We start from the raw sequence: 18,119 nt of genomic DNA on the forward strand, positions 1-18,119 counted from the left end.
CATTCCCGGTAGGTAAGCAAAAAGCTCAGATCAGGGACAAGATTCTAGTAGTTGTAAAAAACAAGAAAAACACATGGGTCTCCCAGGCTGATTTCTCAAAAGGCCCAGATCTTCGCCTCTAGACGGTCCAGCCCCACAGGGTCAGGTCAGTAAAGGCTAGGGGAAGACTCTCCCAACCAGGTCCACCAGGTGTAGGGTCCAAGTGGATCTATAACACAAACAGTTTACTGCTTCCTCCTATGAGGTTTAAGTAGTACTTGACCCAAAGTCAGAACCTCTGATAACACCTGTGAAATAACACAATGCTAGTCTGGAAAGAAGCAATATTAGGTGACAGGAGAAAGGCTTTCAACAAATCACAGTAACTTGCAATGATGCCTTTGGTGCAGTTTCATGGAAAGGCCCTCCCCTGTAGCTCCAGGGATAATTTGGCTATCATGCCGGAAGGGCCCATGAAGGTTATCTCCAGTAGGAAACAGGGGTGCGCTACATGGGACCGCTACCCTGTCGGATTGTTCTTGTCAGGACCTCTTTGTCTCCCATGGCGACGGACTGGCTGCCATACTGGGGGTTCCACAGGGAGTTGGGGGCCTGAGGGCCAATCCGGCAGTGCCACCATAGGAAGCTCGAAAGTTCCCAAGAACTTAGCCAGATCTCCAAGTTTGCGGAAGATTGCTGATTTCCCATCCTTATACGCTGTCAGCTGGAAGGGGAAACCCCATCTATATGGAATGTTTCTGTCCTGGAGTTGTTGGAGCAGGGGTTTTAATGCTCTTCGCAGCTGCAGAGTGCGTCTAGCCAGATCCGGTAATATCTGGCCCTGGGACCCCTGGAAGTTGATGGATCCTGCCTGCCGCACCGCGGACATGATGGAGTCCTTCACCTTATAAAAGTGTTATGTCCCTTGGACGTGAATCTGGAGGGGATTTGGGACCCAGGGCCCTATGTATGCGGTCTAATTCAATCGGCCCAGAGCTTTGTTCTGCCAGAATTTGAGGAAAGGGCTTCTGTGCCATGGCCTCCAGTTCAGGCGTGCCAATACGTTCCTTTCAGGGATGCCACGGATACGGACATTATTTCGCCGATTGCGGTTCTCTAAGTCCTCTTGCCCTGAAGTGAGCTCATCAATCTTTGCTGAGTGGCTAAGTAATATTTTCCTTTGTAGGGACAACTCAGCAGTGATGGCTTCCTGGGACTTCTCCACCTCCTGTACCCTGTATGTGAATTCAGATTTCAATGCCTGCAGCTCTTTCTTATAAGTATTCTCAAGCCTGCTAGCAAATCTGTCCAAATCTTTTTTTTGTAGGCAAAGCCTTGATAGATTTACTTATCTCATGTAGATTAGGCAGATCTCCCTCATTGTCCTCCTCGCTGGAGAAGTCCTGCTGTGATTTCCCCGGGTCCTGCTGTGTCTGTGTTTGAGTTTCCCTGTGAGCTTTTCCATGAGGGAGACCAACGCCATCATTGATCTAGTGTTCCTAAGGGCTGCTGAGGTACTCTGGCTGAGGAAATGATCCATGCTGCTCACTGTCTCCTTTGTCTCACCTCGGTGTCAGGTGACTTTCCGAGATCTGCCCATAAGCAGGGAGATGTTTATGTGCTCTAATAGAGGCTAAAGGGGGAAGTTCAGGCCAGAGCTCCCAGCATGTGCAACTCACTCGGCCATCAGCAAGCCATGCCCTCCTAAAGGTCGGATATTTTACCTTCAAGAGCCTGAAAGATATTTTCTGTAAGAATTCTACAAATGTCCATTATATAAGAACTTGTACTAGAGCCGCCATTGTGGAGTCTGAGAGGCCAGAAAATAAAAATATCCTCTTATTAGAAGAGTAAAGGAAGTTAACCCTTTGATGACCAGAGTATTTCTCATTTTTGCACTTTTGGTTTATCCTGGTCGTCTTCCAAGTGACATAACTTTTTTTTTTTTTCTTCATGGACAAGTGCCATATAATGTACTGTAAATAAAGAAAAAAAGTGGAATGAAATGGTGAAAAAGTGCAATTCTGCAATAGAGTTTTGGTTTTTCACCTTTTTTTGCGGGAAAAATGACTGGAGACATAATTGCTCTCATCAGTCTGATTTCCGCAATACCAAGCATTGATCTTTTTTTCTATTTAAATGATGAATAAAAACTCTGCAAAACCATTTTTTCCTTTCTCTTACCATTGTCCAACAATTATTTACCAGTCGGGTAAGTTTTTATTGATATCATTTTGACCTACACAAAATGTTTTTGTAGATTCTTATTCCAGTGTTAAGGGGCAGAATGAACAAACAGGTCTGAATATCATGTGCTACACATTCCTGTTCTGAGGTCTTTTCTTAGATTGTAAAATGTTTTTGTCTTGGTAAATAATTGAATTTTTCTCCATACGATGTATTTCCATGAATATTTTAGAAATGTTGTACATATTTATTTTAAGAATATTTTATTCAAAAATATTTTTGATTCTTAGCAGGTGACTGTGCTAGGAGATCAGAGGGACAATGGATATCTGCAATTTTTACATCAGATGACCTTGATATCACACAAGATATAACTGAAGTGAATGCCATTACTCCAGATTTACTATCATCCCTTCATAGCAAAGATCTATCATCTGATCCTTTTAAACCACTCCTATCTTCTGATTCATCACAGACTGTTAAAAAAAATAAAATTTACCAAAGAGACTTTAAAAATCAAACTGGTTTTAAAACAACTAAGCCATTTTCAAGTGCAGAATATAGAAAATGTTTGTCACTCAAAATGTCTTTGGTTACTCTTAAAAAAATTCAAATGAAGAAAAGATTTTCTTGTACACAGTGTGGGAAATATTTTAACCGGAAATCAGACTTTGTTAGACATGAGAGAGTTCACACAGGGGAGACACCATATTCATGTTCAGAATGTGGGAAGTGTTTTAATCTAAAATCAAATTTAGTTATCCATCAGAACATTCACACAGGGGAAAAGCCGTTTTCATGTTCAAAATGTGGGAAATGTTTTGCAGATAAATCAAGTCTTGTTAAACACCAGATAATTCACACATGTGAGAAACCTTTTTCATGTTTAGATTGTGGAAAATGTTTTACAGATAAATCAAATTTTGTTAGACATCAGAAAATTCACACAGGAGAGAAGCCCTATTTATGTTCAAAATGTGGGGAATGTTTTAATCAGACATCAGAATTAATTGTTCATCAGAAAACTCATACAGGTGAGAAACCCTTTTCCTGTTCAGAATGTGGAAAATGTTTTAATCAGAAATCAGCGTTAGTTATCCATCAGAGAACTCATACAGGAGAGAAGCCATATTCATGTTCAAAATGTGGAAAATGTTTTAATCAAAAATCAGGTTTATTTGTCCATCAGAGAACTCACACAGGGGAGAAGCCTTTTTCATGTACAGAATGTGGTAAATGTTTTGTAAATAAGTCGGATCTTGTTAGACACCAGATAATTCACACAGGAGAGAAGCCATATTCATGTTCAAAATGTGGAAAATGTTTTAATCAAAAATCAGGTCTATTTATCCATCAGAAAAGTCACACAGGGGAGAAGCCATTTTCATGTTCAGAATGTGGGAAATGTTTTGTAAATAAGTCACATTTTTTTAGACATCAGCAAACTCACACAGGGGAGAAGCCATATTCATGTTCAGAATGTGGAAAATGTTTTAATCAAAAAACAGGTTTATTTGTCCATCAGAGAACTCACACCGGTGAGAAGCCATATTCATGTTCAGAATGTGGAAAATGTTTTAATCAAAAATCAGGTTTATTTGTCCATCAGAGAACTCACACAGGTGAGAAGCCTTTTTCATGTTCAGAATGTGGGAAATGTTTTGTAGATAAATCAGGTCTTGTTAGACACAAGAGAATTCACACAGGGGAGAAGCCATATTCATGTTCAGAATGTGGGAAATGTTTTAATCAGAAATCAGATTTAGTTGTCCATCAGAGAACTCACACAAGGGAGATGTATACATATTTCAAAACTGTACAAGAAAATATAACACAGACAAAGTAATGACAAATGAGTAAATGAGAAGGGAAAAGGTTAGAAATTACATTGCAATTAAATTATATGCAGTTACTAATACACATTGGTTAGCTAAAAAGCTATATAACATTATCATAAATATATCACATTGTTTATTTATATATTCCCTCTATTGATGAGTATTACAACCCCCTCCCTCTGCCTCTCAAAAAAATACTGATTTCTTCCTACTTTGTTTCTAACTCCCAGTCTCTGTTATCTGCCATTCATTACAGTTTCTTTAAATCTACATTCTTCTTTCTGAACAATCAATTTTAGATTCTTTATATTACAATAATAAACATTCATGTTACAAATTACTAATTACATCTATGATCCATTCCTTCTTTGTAAGAACATCTGATGTGAAACTTTTTTTTTTGTTTAAAAATTTCTTATTTTTTTCATATAAAACTAACAGTTTATAATAAACAATCTCGATGCAAGAGGATAAGGTATATTGTTTATTGTTCATTATTAGTGCTGGGCAAACCGATCTGTAAAGTTCAGGGTCCGTACCAGACATTGACTTCTCAGGGTAGTCAGTGTAAGGGTACCTTCACACTTAAGCGATGCAGTAGCGATCCGACCAGCGATCTGACCTGGTCAGGATCGCTGCTGCATCGCTACATGGTCGCTGGTGAGCCGTCAAACAGGCAGATCTCACCAGTGACCAGCCCCCAGCCAGCAGCGACGTGCAAGCGACGCTGCGCTTGCACGGAGCCGGCGTCTGGAAGCTGCGGACACTGGTAACTAAGGTAAACATCGGGTATGGTTACCCGATGTTTACATTAGTTACCAGCGCACACCGCTTCCTTGCTCTCCTAGCTACAGTACACATCGGGTTAATTAACCCGATGTGTACAGCAGCTACATGTGCAGAGAGCCGGAGCCGGCAGCACAGGCAGCGTGAGAGCTGCGGAGGCTGGTAACTAAGGTAAATATCGGGTAACCACCTTGGTTACCCGATGTTTATCTTGGTTACAGCTTACCTCAGCTGTCAGACGCCGGCTCCTGCTCCCTGCTCGCTTCATTTGTCGCTCTCTCGCTGTCACACACAGCGATCTGTGTGTCACAGTGGGAGAGCGCCTTTGAAGAAAACGAACCAGGGCTGTGTGTAACGAGCAGCGATCTCGCAGCAGGGGCCAGATCGCTGCTCAGTGTCACACACAGCGAGATCGCTAATGAGGTCACTGCTGCGTCACAAAAAGCGTGACTCAGCAGCGATCTCGGCAGCGAGCTCGCTGTGTGTGAAGCACCCCTTACTGTTCAGGTACAGGCTCTCGGATAAACATAAATAAAAAAAAAAGTTAAAAGGAAGCAAAATGGGGATTAAAGCAGGACAATTATACTATCTGGGTCTCAGCACGGCTGTCACACTGCTTCTGGATCTGCTCATTAAAGCTCATAAATATTCACTGCTTACCCCGCCCACCCTTTGTGACAGGGTCTATGATTGGTTGTAGTCAGACCACCGGCATCTGTGATTGATTGGTTGTGGAGTGTAAAAATAAATAAATAATTGGAAAAAAATGGCATAGGGACCTCCGTATTTTGATACCCAGCGCAGATAAAGAAGACAGCTGTAAGGTGCAGCCTCCAGCTGTATGTGTTATTTTGGCTGTGTATCAAAATACAAGAGACCCATGCAGCTTTTCTTTTTTAATTATTTAAATAAATAATTTAAAAACCGGCGTGGTATCGCCCCACTTTTGATACGTAGCCAAGCTATAGCAGACAGCTGTGGACCAATATTCTCAGGCTGGCGAGGCAGCCCGCAACTGCCCCAGAATTGGCACAGCTATTATATGTGCCAATACTAGCGCTTTTCCTAGCTCATCCTGTTTGCCCTGGTGCGGTGGCAATCAAGATAATAGAAGGGGTTAATGACAACTGTGATTTGTCAAAAAATCATGCCTGTCATCAAGGCCGAGGTTAGTAATCGGGAGGGATCAAGGTGACCCTCCATACTAATCGTGTAAGTAAAAAGAAACACAAAATAGAAAATTCCTTTATTTAACAAAAAAAAGAAAAACACCCTTTTTCTCTAATGTATTAACCCCCAAAACATCCCTACAGGTCCCACAACAACCCCACCTCTGCTACATCCTGCACGCTGGCAGTCTGACTACAACAAATCACAGATGCAGTCACATAGAGTTGGCGGGGGAAGCCGTAAATATGCATGAGGGTGTCACGCAGGACTGTGGGAATGGCAATAAACTGGGGCCCTCCAGCTGACTCTCAGACTATCTGTGCTATCCCTATTCCCTAATGGTGGGGATGGCTAAGTCTCCTTCCTTGCCCTATGCTTGACCAGCCCTGACTTTCTATCCCCTCTCCCGGGGTGAGCCGGTACAAGAGTGTGATTTAACCCACAGAAATAGACAAACGGAAAACCAAAATACTGTCATACAACACACGCACAAACACACACACATAGAGGTATAATACAATAAGAGATTAAAAGGAAAACAAGAGCAGGGTGGAAACAACAAGATGACGGTTAACACTACAACAACACCAAGCACAAAGCAACTCTATCTCCTACAGACTTTTTCTCATGAAACGTGCGTTGGTGCGATAGGGATGGACGAAAATCACTGCATATTTATTTAATAAGCAATATCTCTAACCCTTTCATGTCTGGCTACACAGGCTGCTCTTGTTATTAGACGGCACAGTGATCGAATTACTACCTATGTTCACTTGAGCCTTCCCTGCTGGGCATTTGAATAACAGACCCTTAATGGGCCAGATTACCCTCACATTGATGTTGTTTCCACGTAATGGATTAGCCTTCTATTATTAATTAGACTCACTTAAGCCTTTCCTGCTGGATATTTGACAAACAAATTTTCAAAGGGCTAGGATATTTTTACGCCTGTACTACTATATGTAGGGGATTAGTTATGCACTTTGCACTATGATATTAGGCACTTTATCTTTGTGCAATTAATAACATTGTTATATTTATACTGTTTTTATAGAGATACATGCAATAGTCGCTCGACCCCGGTTGCCAATAGGTTGCAATGGCAGCGCAGGGTCCCTGTCACTGCCATGATTCACTTCCTGTGAATGCCGGCAGATAGCACTCACAGGAGAACAGCATTTCTGCTAATTGGAGCAATGCTGAAGAGATCGGAGTGTGCAGGCATAAAGTCCTCTAGGGGGACTAGAAAAATAAAAATGTAAAAAAAAAGTTTTAAAAAAATATTAAAAACTAAAGAACCCTAAAAGTTCAAATCACCCTCCTTTTGATCCATTGAAAATAAAACAATAATAATTAAAAAATACACATATTTGGTATCGCGCATTCAGAAATGCCCGATCTATCAAAATATAAAATAATCTGATTGGATTTTTTTCTCTCTACGCCGTTTACCAAACGCCAAACTTACGTTTTTTTGGTTGCCACAACATTGCATTAAAATGCAATAACAGACAATCAAAACATATTATCGCAAAAATAGTATAATTAAAAACACCAGCTCAAGACAAAAAAAACATCAGTGAGCCCCAGATCCCGAAAAATGAGAACGTTAGGAGTCTCGGAAAATGGTGACAAAAGTGCTTTTTTTTTTTATTTATTTTTTTTTACAAACTTTTGAATTTTTTTTCACCACTAAGATAAAAGTAAAACTATATGCCTCTGGTATTATACAAAATCATACCAACCTGGGGAATTATAATGCAAGGTCAGTTTTACTGTATAGTGAACACAATAAATAAAAATCCAAAAAAACAATTTTGCAATGGCACTTTTTTTTTACAATTTCACCACAGTTTTTCCCATTTTTTAGTACAATATGGGGCAGAATTGAATGGTGTCGTTCAAAAATACAACTTATTCTGCCAAAAACAAACCCTCATATAGCTATATTGACAAAAAAATAAAAAAAGTTATGGCTCTCAGAAGAAAGGAAAGAAAAAACAAAAAATTGACGGGAAGTGTAAGGGCTAAAGGGAATCTGTCACCAGGTTTTTGCCACATAGTCTGAGAGTAGCATAACATAGGGGCAGAGAACCTGTATCCAGCGGTTTTCACTTACTGAGCCGCTTAGTGTGGCAAAAATCTGAGGACAGATTCCCTTTAATAAGGTCACATGGACCGTTAAATACCTCGTATGTCATCAACAGAGCACATCGGGTCTCTGGAATGGGTCTTACCACAAAATCCAAGAGATCTTTCCTGTAAAATTCAGTGTTCTAGAGAAAAGAAATTCTTCGTTCTTTGTCCATCAACCATATCTCCTTGGACGATGTGGTGATCAAGGTCTCTCCTGATGTCTAAAGCTGTCCACTTTGCATGAGACACCTAATGTAGTAATGTAGCTTTTAGTAAAGATTCAAGAGGCTAGAGCTGCCTATAGATGGGGTTATCCCTTCCATCTCACTGTGAAAAAAAGAGGGCTCTACATTGTATCTAAAACGACACACGGACCTACGTGCTGTTTTCTAATTTCAGTTTGGACCCTGTCCCATACCCAACTGGCTATTTTTGGAAGGGTACCCTGTCTTGCTATGTTCACAATTGATAAAATGTGGCCATCCGTGACAAGACAAGATTCTCTTTGAATAACTTCTGACTCTTTTTCATTGGCCAATCCCTATATTGCACCCTCTAAACTTACAGTACCCTCTAGTCTAGAAGACGCAATAGAACTCCAAGTCGTGGTATTCTTTTTCTGTTTATATTCGCAAAGTGGTTGGTCATACTTAGGTACAGGCAACATTACTCTGCCTCCTACATATACACTGGAGATAAAAATTAGAGAACAATGTATGATCACTTGCTTTTTTAAGACATAATGTAATCTACATTGATCAACATTTGAAATTTTTTTGTAAGGGGAACACCATGCTACTGGAACAGTGTTTTACAAAAGATCCAAAGTTTATCAACATATGTCACGCTCCCCGGCTCCCCTGCCACGCTCCCCGGCTCCCCTGCCACGCTCCCCGGCTCTCCTGCCTCGCTCCCCGGCTCCTCTGCCAGGCGTCCCCCGCTCCACGGCCTATATGCCCCATCACCTGCGGTCCCCAGGCAGCCCGGTCCCCGCTCCCGGCGCCCGTCGGCAACTCTGCTCCAGCCTGGCTCTCCTGCCTCCTGTTCACCGCTCCCTGCTCTGGCTTCTGGCACTCGGGCCTCGCGCATGCGCATTAAGGCGCGCGCGCGGTCATTGACCCTCTCTTAAAGGGCCAGTGTCCTCCAACAGGATATTGAAGAATCAGGTACAGGGTATATAGGGAGATCCTTTCCAAGTGGGCGGGGCCTGTTCTTCGTGTTTTGCTAAACTAGGAGTCAGGTCTCCTTGTGTCTTGTGGTATACTTACCTATCTCTCTCCTAGAGCCGCTCCTGCCTCGCCAACCGGTCCTGACGATACCCGAACCCCGAACGGTGACGGTCTGCCATCCCGTCAGTTCATACCATCTCCGATCCCTGTGGTGACCCGTCTTCTCGCTCCGTCGGTTCCGGACTCTGCCTGACGTCATCTCGGCCTCCGAACCTGAGCTCCGTCACCCGGACTACCTTCAGTGACTCCGTGGTCCCAGGGACTTCTCCACTCCTCTGAACGGACTGTCCTATTACCCGTAGTGCTCCGGCTATCGGGCACCTTGCCTTCGGTGAGGTGTTCAGCCCAGTGGATCCACCTCCTGGGTCTGCCCGTCCACCTGGCCCTAACAACATATAACCTTTATTTTGCCTAAAACGTGATGATCATAATTAGAGAACAACAATGACTGTAGCACACAGAAAGATAAGTACATTTTCTGAAGGTAACAGTCACCAATCAGTAGGAAGTGTACAGGCCTTTACTTTGAATGACTTCAGCACATCTGCAGCTACAGGACATCACTAGTCTCTTACACTGCTCTGGTGTGATTTTGGTCCACTCTTCCAATCTATGCCACAGTTCTTTGACTGTCGTGGGTTTCTTGGCCATAACTTTGGTACCAAGTATTTTCCAGAGGTTTTGTATTTGGTTTAGATCAGGACTCTACAGTGTGCAGAATTATTAGGCAAGTTGTATTTTAGAGGACTTTTTTTTATTATTGATCAACAACTATGTTCTCAATCAACCCAAAAGACTCATAAATATCAAAGCTTAATATTTTTGGAAGTTGGAGTGTTTTTTCTTTTATTTGGCTATCTTAGGAGGATATCTGTTTGTGCAGGTAACTATTACTGTGCAGAATTATTAGGCAACTTAATAAAAACCAAATATATTCCCTCTCACTTGTTTATTTTCACCAGGTAAACCAATATAACTGCACAAAATTTAGAAATAAACATTTCTGACATGCAAAAACAAAACCCTAAAAAATTAGTGACCAATATAGTCACCTTTCTTTATGATGACACTCAAAAGCCAACCATCCATAGATTCTGTCAGTTGCTTGATCTGTTTACGATCAACATTGCATGCAGCAGCCACCACAGTCTCCCAGACACTGTTCCGAGAGGTGTACTGTTTTCCCTCTCTGTAGATCTTACATTTTATGAGGGACCACAGGCTCTCTATGGGTGTCAGATCAGGTGAACAAGGGGGCCATGTAATTATTTTTTCATCTTTTAGACCTTTACTGGCCAGCCACGCTGTGGAGTAGTTGGATGCATGTGATGGAGCATTGTCCTGCACAAAATCATGTTTTTCTTGAATGATATCGACTTCTTCCTGTACCACTGCTTGAAGAAGTTGTCTTCCAGAAACTGTCAGTAGGTCTGGGAGTTGAGCTTCACTCCATCCTCAACCTGAAAAGGTCCCGCAAGTTCATCCTTGATGATACCAGCCCATACCAGTACCCCACCTCCACCTTGCTGGCGCCTGAGTCGGAGTGGAGCTCTCTGCCCTTTACTGATCCAGCCTCTGGCCCATCCATTTGGCTCATCAAGAGTCACTCTCATGTCATCAGACCATAAAACCTTTGAAAAATCAGTCTTAAGATATTTCTTGGCCCAGTCTTGATGTTTTATCTTATGCTTCTTGTTCAAAGGTGGTCGTTTTTCAGCCTTCCTTACCTTGGCCATGTCCCCGAGTATACCGGGTAAGACCCTATTTGCGCCTTCCTTCCCACAGTTTTTCGATGTCCCCGAGTATGGCACACCTTGTGCTTTTTGACCCTGTTGGCTATTTGCCATGAAACGCTTGATTGTTCGGTGATCACGCTTCAAAAGTTTGGCAATTTCAGGACTGCTGCATCCCTCTGCAAGACATCTCACAATTTTGGACTTTTCAGAGCCCGTCAAATCTCTCTTCTGACCCATTTTGCTAAAGGAAAGGAAGTTGCGTAATAATTAAGCACACCTTATATAGGGATTGATGTCATTACACCACACCTCTCCTCATTACAGAGATGCACATTGCCTGATTTACTTAATTGGTAGTTGGCTCTCAAGCCTATACAGCTTGGAGTAGGACAACATGTATAAAAAGTATCGTGATCAAAATACTCATTTGCCTAATAGTTCTGCACACGGTGTAGGCTGGCCATTTCATTGTTTTAATGTTTTCTGTTTCAAGGAACTGCTTTACCCGTTTTGCTGTATGATAGGGGGCATTGTCCTGCATGAAAATTGCTGTCTGATTGAGTGATGAACACAAGTAAAGAATCACGTGTTGTTGAAGAAGGTTCTGATACACACTTGCAATCACTCTGCCATATAGCTGTATGAGAGGTCCAACTCCTTCTGCAGAAAGCATTCTCCAAACTATGACACTTCCTCCACCACCTTTCACTGTCGTCTTAACACACTTTGGGTTCAGTCTTTCCCCAGTTTGTCGATGAACATAATGCTTCCCATCAGACCCAAATAAATGAAAGTTGCTTTCATCACTAAAATGAACTGTGGACGGCTTCTCTGTCCACACAACTTGCTCCTCACCAAAAGTGAGTCTAGCCTTTTGATTATGATAATGAGAGGTTTGGTCACTGCAGAGTGGGCTGTCAGTCCAAATGCTCAAACATTATGACACTGTATGACGAGACAGATTGGTGCTGAACTGGCGAGCAATTCCTGCTGCAGTGTTGAAACGATTACCCATGGAGATTCTCTGCATTATTCTGTACTCTTTTAAATTTGTATTTTGAGTGTGACCAGCCTTCTTGAAGTGTTTGTGATGTTGTAAAGATGCAATATTCTCAAAATCACAGGCTTGTAACAACCAACGTATCTTGCTATGGCTGATAGGGTCACCCCTTTGGCCTTCACATGGACAACCTGCTGCTGGAGGGTTTCAGTCACTTTGGAACACCATACCATTTTTGCAAAGTCAGTGCAAACTGGAAAATTAGGCTGACAGTTACATAGGGTTTGTCAGATAATTAAGGAAATTACAAGACAAAACAATCACTGATCTCGGGAAGACCAGCCAGAGAAAACACTGCCAGCAGCCAACGAAGGCGCTCAAAACAGTGAAATCCTAGGTGCATTGCCCCCTGTTTCTGTGTTGAGACTCCTAACAGAGGCTCCACAGACTTTTTTGATTTGCAATTAAGGAAATTAGCTCCAGGTGCCAGATTAACACCATTAACTTTCAGATATCTGAAAGTGTTCTCTAATTTTGATCAGTAATATTTTTAATTTATCTCATTTACATTTTTATTATGTGCTTTGGAAAAAATTCAATTTATCAAATAAGCTTAAAATACTGCTAGTTTGCTCATGTTAGGATATAATTACATAGTGTTACGGTGAATACTTAACCAGATTTCATTCGTGTTGCCTACTATCTGACCTAATTGGTGTTTGATCAAGTTCATGCTTGAAAAATGACATCAGACACACACAGTCGGATGTTCATCTTTCCTCGATCAGAGGTGGCTCAGAACAGACTTTATTTCAACTGAAAAATGCCCTTATATAACCTAGGAAAGGGGCATGATCGGCTTAAGGCTATGTGCGCACGTTGCGTAAATACATGCAGTTACGCTGCGCTTTGTAGCGCAGCGTAACTGCATGCGTCCTGCGTCCCCTGCACAGTCTATGGAGATTGTGCAGGGGCCGTGCGCACGTGGCGTTTTAAAGCGCAGCCCTTCGGCTACTGCCGAAGCGCTGCGTTCTAAGAAGTGACATGTCACTTCTTCCGTGCGCTTTGCCGGCAGCTCCTGCTCTGTCTATGGGAGGAGCTGCAGGCAGAGCGCATGGAATCGGCTTTTTTTTTTTTCACTACGGACATTTCTGCAGCGATTTAAAGCGCACATGTGCTCTTCAGATCGCTGCAGAAATTTCTGCAGTGACTGTACGCAACGTGCGCACATAGCCTTACAGTGGGCATGCCCAGATGTGTCCATTGGTCAGTGGGTTGAACAATGTGTTAGGGGCACTTTGCACACTACGACATCGCAGGTGCGATGTCGGTGGGGTCATGTCGAAAGTGACGCACTTCCGGCGTCGCTCTCAACATCGTAGTGTGTAAATCCTAGATGATACGATTAACGAGCGCAAAATCGTCGTAATCGTATCATCGGTGTAGTGTCGGGTAATTCCATAATGCCGCTACTGCGACGGTACGATGTTGTTCATCGCTCCTGCGGCAGCACACATTGCTGTGTGTGAAGCCGCAGGAGCGAGGAACATCTACCTGCATCCTGCGGCTCACGCCGGCTATGCAGAAGGACAGAGGTGGGCGGGATGTTTATGTCCCGCTCATCTCCGCCCTCCGCTTCTATTGGCCACTGCCGTGTGACGTCGCTATGACGCCGCACGACCCGCCCCCTTAATAAGGAGGCGGGTCGCCGGCCAGATCGACGTCGCAGGGCAGGTGAGTGCATGTGAAGCTGCCATAGCGATAATGTTCGCTACGGCAGCTATCACAAGATATCGCAGCTGCGACGGGGGCGGGGACTATCATGCTCGGCATCGCAAGCATCGGCTTGCGATGTCGTAGTGTGCAAAGCGCCCCTTAGTCCATGAGCTGATTGGTGGTTGTCATCGTAGGCGGGTCTATGACATCATCAGTGCGGATCTGCGGTGATGCTGATGGGTGGGTCTATGATGTCATCTGGCGGATCCATGGTGACACTGATGGGCTGGTATATGACATAATTGGGCAAATCTGCAGTGACGCTGATGGGCAGGTCTATAATGTCATCGGGGACCATCTTGGATACCTCTGAAGACTGACTGGCTTAGGTATAGAGAATTGATTTCATTGAACACATTTCCCACAGTCCCCTATGTCCAGAGGTTAATTAAGTATTTGATCCAATGGCTTTCCTCAAAAATAGGACTACACAATGACCTTATCATAAAGAACCAGAAAAAACAGGAGCTTTTACAAGGCAATAAAAAGGATTTTTATTCATATAAAAATGACATATAGTATGGGACAAACATGAAAGGGTTAAAAGTGCTACAGAAAGGGAAAACACCCAAAGGCATGTGGGCCAGAGGAGTACGATCATAAACCACAATAACAAGGGTGCTAGTACAGAGCTGAATTAGTACATAAATCAAATAAATCTGTATAACATGAAATGAATCCCTATACAGATCGCTTACCCATTAGTGAAGATCGTCACTCATATGTCCCACTACCAACAATACCCATCAAACGCGCGTTTCGTGTCGCACATATCAGCTTCCTCAGGGCGGGCTTATTCTCGACCCCGGAAGAGGACCTTTAATTATACACAAAATGCTTCCATTGGATCACTCAGGGCTCGCCTTGAGATACCGCCAATGCGGCGCAGTGCATCGCATGGCGCGCGGCCATTTCCGCCCCGTCCGGCAATACAGAGAGAGGAGGCACCCGGAAATCCCAATAACTAAGGACGTTAATGACCTTAACATTTAGGAAATAGTGTGTTGTTCTCTAAATTTGCTCTCTATTGTATGGCTCAGTTCTTAAATGAGACTTTTCTGAGGATAAGGAGAATAGAGGGGGGAGTGGCTCCACTTTTTCTGGTTTAGGGTATTGATGTTTTATCCAATATTGTTTGTTTTGCAATTTTTACAATTACTATTGCTAATAGACTCTTAAGCTGATGTAACTCCACCCCGTCTTTCAGAAGGTAAACCCAGTGTTGGGCTGGGGGATGCGATTTTAATAACTTGTTGTTGTTAATATTCTTATTTATTAGGTGTCTGACAGCACTTTTCTTGTGGTTCCGCTTGCACCCTGTAGAGTCTGAGAAGGGGGAATTATTTCAGCTCACCCATATAATGTTCTCCAGGGTTTGAATGGATGCTCGTATTCCACCGGACAGGCAGGTCCATAATCCAAGGCAAGAGTAGAGGAGGGAGAAGGAGGGACTCAGCACCAACACCGCAAAATAAAATGTAGAAACTTTATTTAATCTTTTTAAAAATAGTGAAAAATGTTCCAAAATAAACGCCATACGGCTTGATGTGTTTTGGACAAGGGGGGGAAATAAAAGCAGTCTTTAATCATAAGCCAAGATGTATTAACGGCAACAGGTATATATAGCGTTCAAAGAAAGAGGACAGCAAGTCACAGAACAGGAAGGGTGTTTTCCTGAAAAATGCAAATGAGGAAAAGAAAGGCGTTGACAGAATGGGGTGTAATTAACCCATGAAACTAACATATGAGAGGAGGAAAAAATTATATATATATATATATATATATATATATCTAATGTAGAGTAATATACAAGTATCATATATGTGTGCATATGTGATACAAATAGCATGCATGAAACATAAACATTTATTTTCATGCATGCTATTTTTATCACGTTAATACATCTTGGCTTGTGATTAAGGACTGCTTTTATTTCCCCCCCTTGTCCGAAACGCGGCAAGCCACATGGCGTTTATTTTGGAACATTTTTGACTGTTTTTAAAAAGATGAAATAAAGTTTCTACATTTTATTCTGCGGTATTGGTGCTGAGTCCCTCCTTCTCCCTCCTTTACTTTTACCCTGTAGAGTCTCCAAGAGACTGGAGACTCCCCATTTTTTTTCTCTGGGCAATTTGCATTAGCGTTGCTTTGAGTCTTCGAGTCTTCTCTTTCTGTATTACTTGTTTTCTCTAGCTAGTCTTATTTCTACCAGTTTTCTTTTTCCCCTTTTACTCACTCCCTACCCTTACTGTTCCCTCCCCGCTTCCCAGTCCTTAACAAAAATTGTGCAAGACCATTACAGTAATATGAATTAAAGCTGGGTTCACACACAATGACAACGACAACGATGTCGCTGTTACGTCACCATTTCCTGTGACGTAACAGCGACCATAGATGATCGCTAGTAAGCTGTCAAGCATGTAATTTTAAGCAGCGATGGAGCAGCAATCATAGCGACCTCGACGGTCGTTGTGCGGTGTCACACGCGTCGCAGTGCGACGACTCAGACCTCAGACATGTTTTGAGTTGCCTTTTTTCACGCCCCTCTATTCCGATTGGTGATCACTACAGCGGCGCCTGATTAAGTGACCGTGCCAAACAAAGGAAGACGCAGTAGTGATTTCATTTATTCTATTTCATTTCATTCAGATCCACAAAGAAGGACACACTAGCGACACCAGACAGAGAATCTATTACGTGGAACAAAGAATGGAACTTAAAGAATGAAATCACTGTAACACCTTCAGCAAGGTACCCAATCAGAATGCTGTTGTAACCACCAATCGCAGTCGTAGGGGCATTGTAAAATACTCCGCAAAAACACGCCCTTGTCCTGCCTTCAGTCCTACGTCACTGCCTTCAGCATCGTCGTGACCGTCGCTGCTGCGGTGTCAAATACAAGGATGCTGAGCTTATCATCATGGCGCTGTGGGATAGCAGAGATCAAAAAATGACCTGGAACATTCAGGAGCGAGCAGCGATTTCGCAGCAGGGGTCTGATCGTTGTTAGGTGTCACACACAGCGACGTCGCTGTTGAGGTCGTTGCTACGTCACAGAAAATGGCGACTTAGCAGCGATGTCATTGATGTCGTTGCTGTGTGTGACACCACCTTAACAGTGGGCTCGTTAAACGTCAAAGGTTTCCATAGCACGGGAAAAGGTCCATTTTACTGAATCTCGTTTTCAAGAGGAAGATGGCTGTTAACTTTCTGCAGGAAACCCATTTCTGCCAATGTAAGCCTTATAAGATTTTTATTTACTGATTTCCCACGGATTACCATAGCCCTTTCCCGGATTCAAAGTTCACACTCTTCCCTATGAGTTTTCCGAGTCTCGCACTGATGGATAGGGACGGCTGTTGATGGTCAAAGATCTTATAAACAAGGTCATGTTTGCCTCACTGTGCAATTCAGGTCAGGACAAAGCATATTGATTTTGAGACGTGACTTTAACCCTTTCACTCCAGGCGATTTTGTTTCCATTTTCAGTTTTTGCTCACCTTCCAAGAGCCGTAACTTTTTTAGCTTTCTATGAATCTTGCCATGTGAGGCTTTGTTTTTTGCAGAACGAGTTGTACGTTTGAATGAAATCATTAGTTTTACCATATAGTGTACTGGAAAAGTGCGGTGAAATTGCAAAAAAAAGTACAATTGCACGATAGTTTTTGGGATATTTAATTCACTGTGTTCACTATATGGTAAAATTGATGTATCCATGTTGAGGAGAGCCAAAAGATGAAATACTTAATTAACCTCTGGACATAGAGCATTGTGAGAAGTGTGTTCAATTAAATCAATTCTCTAAGCCAACCAGTCTTCAGAGGAACCGAAGATGGCCCAGATCACATCACAGACCTACCATCAGCATGGATTCACCAGATTACGTGCCTCCCATCACCATCACCATCACCATGGATCCATCCAATGAAGTCATAGACCCGAATACGATGACGCCCACCAATCAGCTCATGGACTAACACATTGTTCAACCCACTGACCAATGGACACATGCTCACTGTAGAGCCGACCATGCCCCTTTCCTAGGTTATATAAAGGCATGCCCTTGAATAAATCAGGCAGAGTCTGGGCCGACTTTGGTCGATGAAGGATGAATATCTGACAATTTGTCTGATCTCATTTTTCAAGCATGCACTCGATTCACACCAATTAGTCCAGGCAGTAGGCAACAAGTGATCTCTGGTTAAAAGTTCACCCTAACATCCATATGATGCCTCATGTCAGTACGAGTTCATAGATACCAAACATGTATACATTTACTTTT

The 18,119-nt window shown here is 42.7% G+C and overlaps 1 protein-coding gene across 1 annotated transcript in view; it reads left to right on the forward strand.

The window, feature by feature from the left end:
• The window catches only part of LOC142312918 (uncharacterized), a 268,596-nt gene that overhangs the window by 54,091 nt on the left and 196,386 nt on the right, over nt 1-18,119 (forward strand). The window contains 1 exon segment of the mRNA XM_075351907.1: nt 2,457-3,506. Within this exon segment, the coding sequence (XP_075208022.1) occupies nt 2,457-3,506 (1,050 nt within the window).

Source organism: Anomaloglossus baeobatrachus, chromosome 5 (assembly GCF_048569485.1).
Source record: "Anomaloglossus baeobatrachus isolate aAnoBae1 chromosome 5, aAnoBae1.hap1, whole genome shotgun sequence".
NCBI lineage: Eukaryota > Metazoa > Chordata > Amphibia > Anura > Aromobatidae > Anomaloglossus > Anomaloglossus baeobatrachus.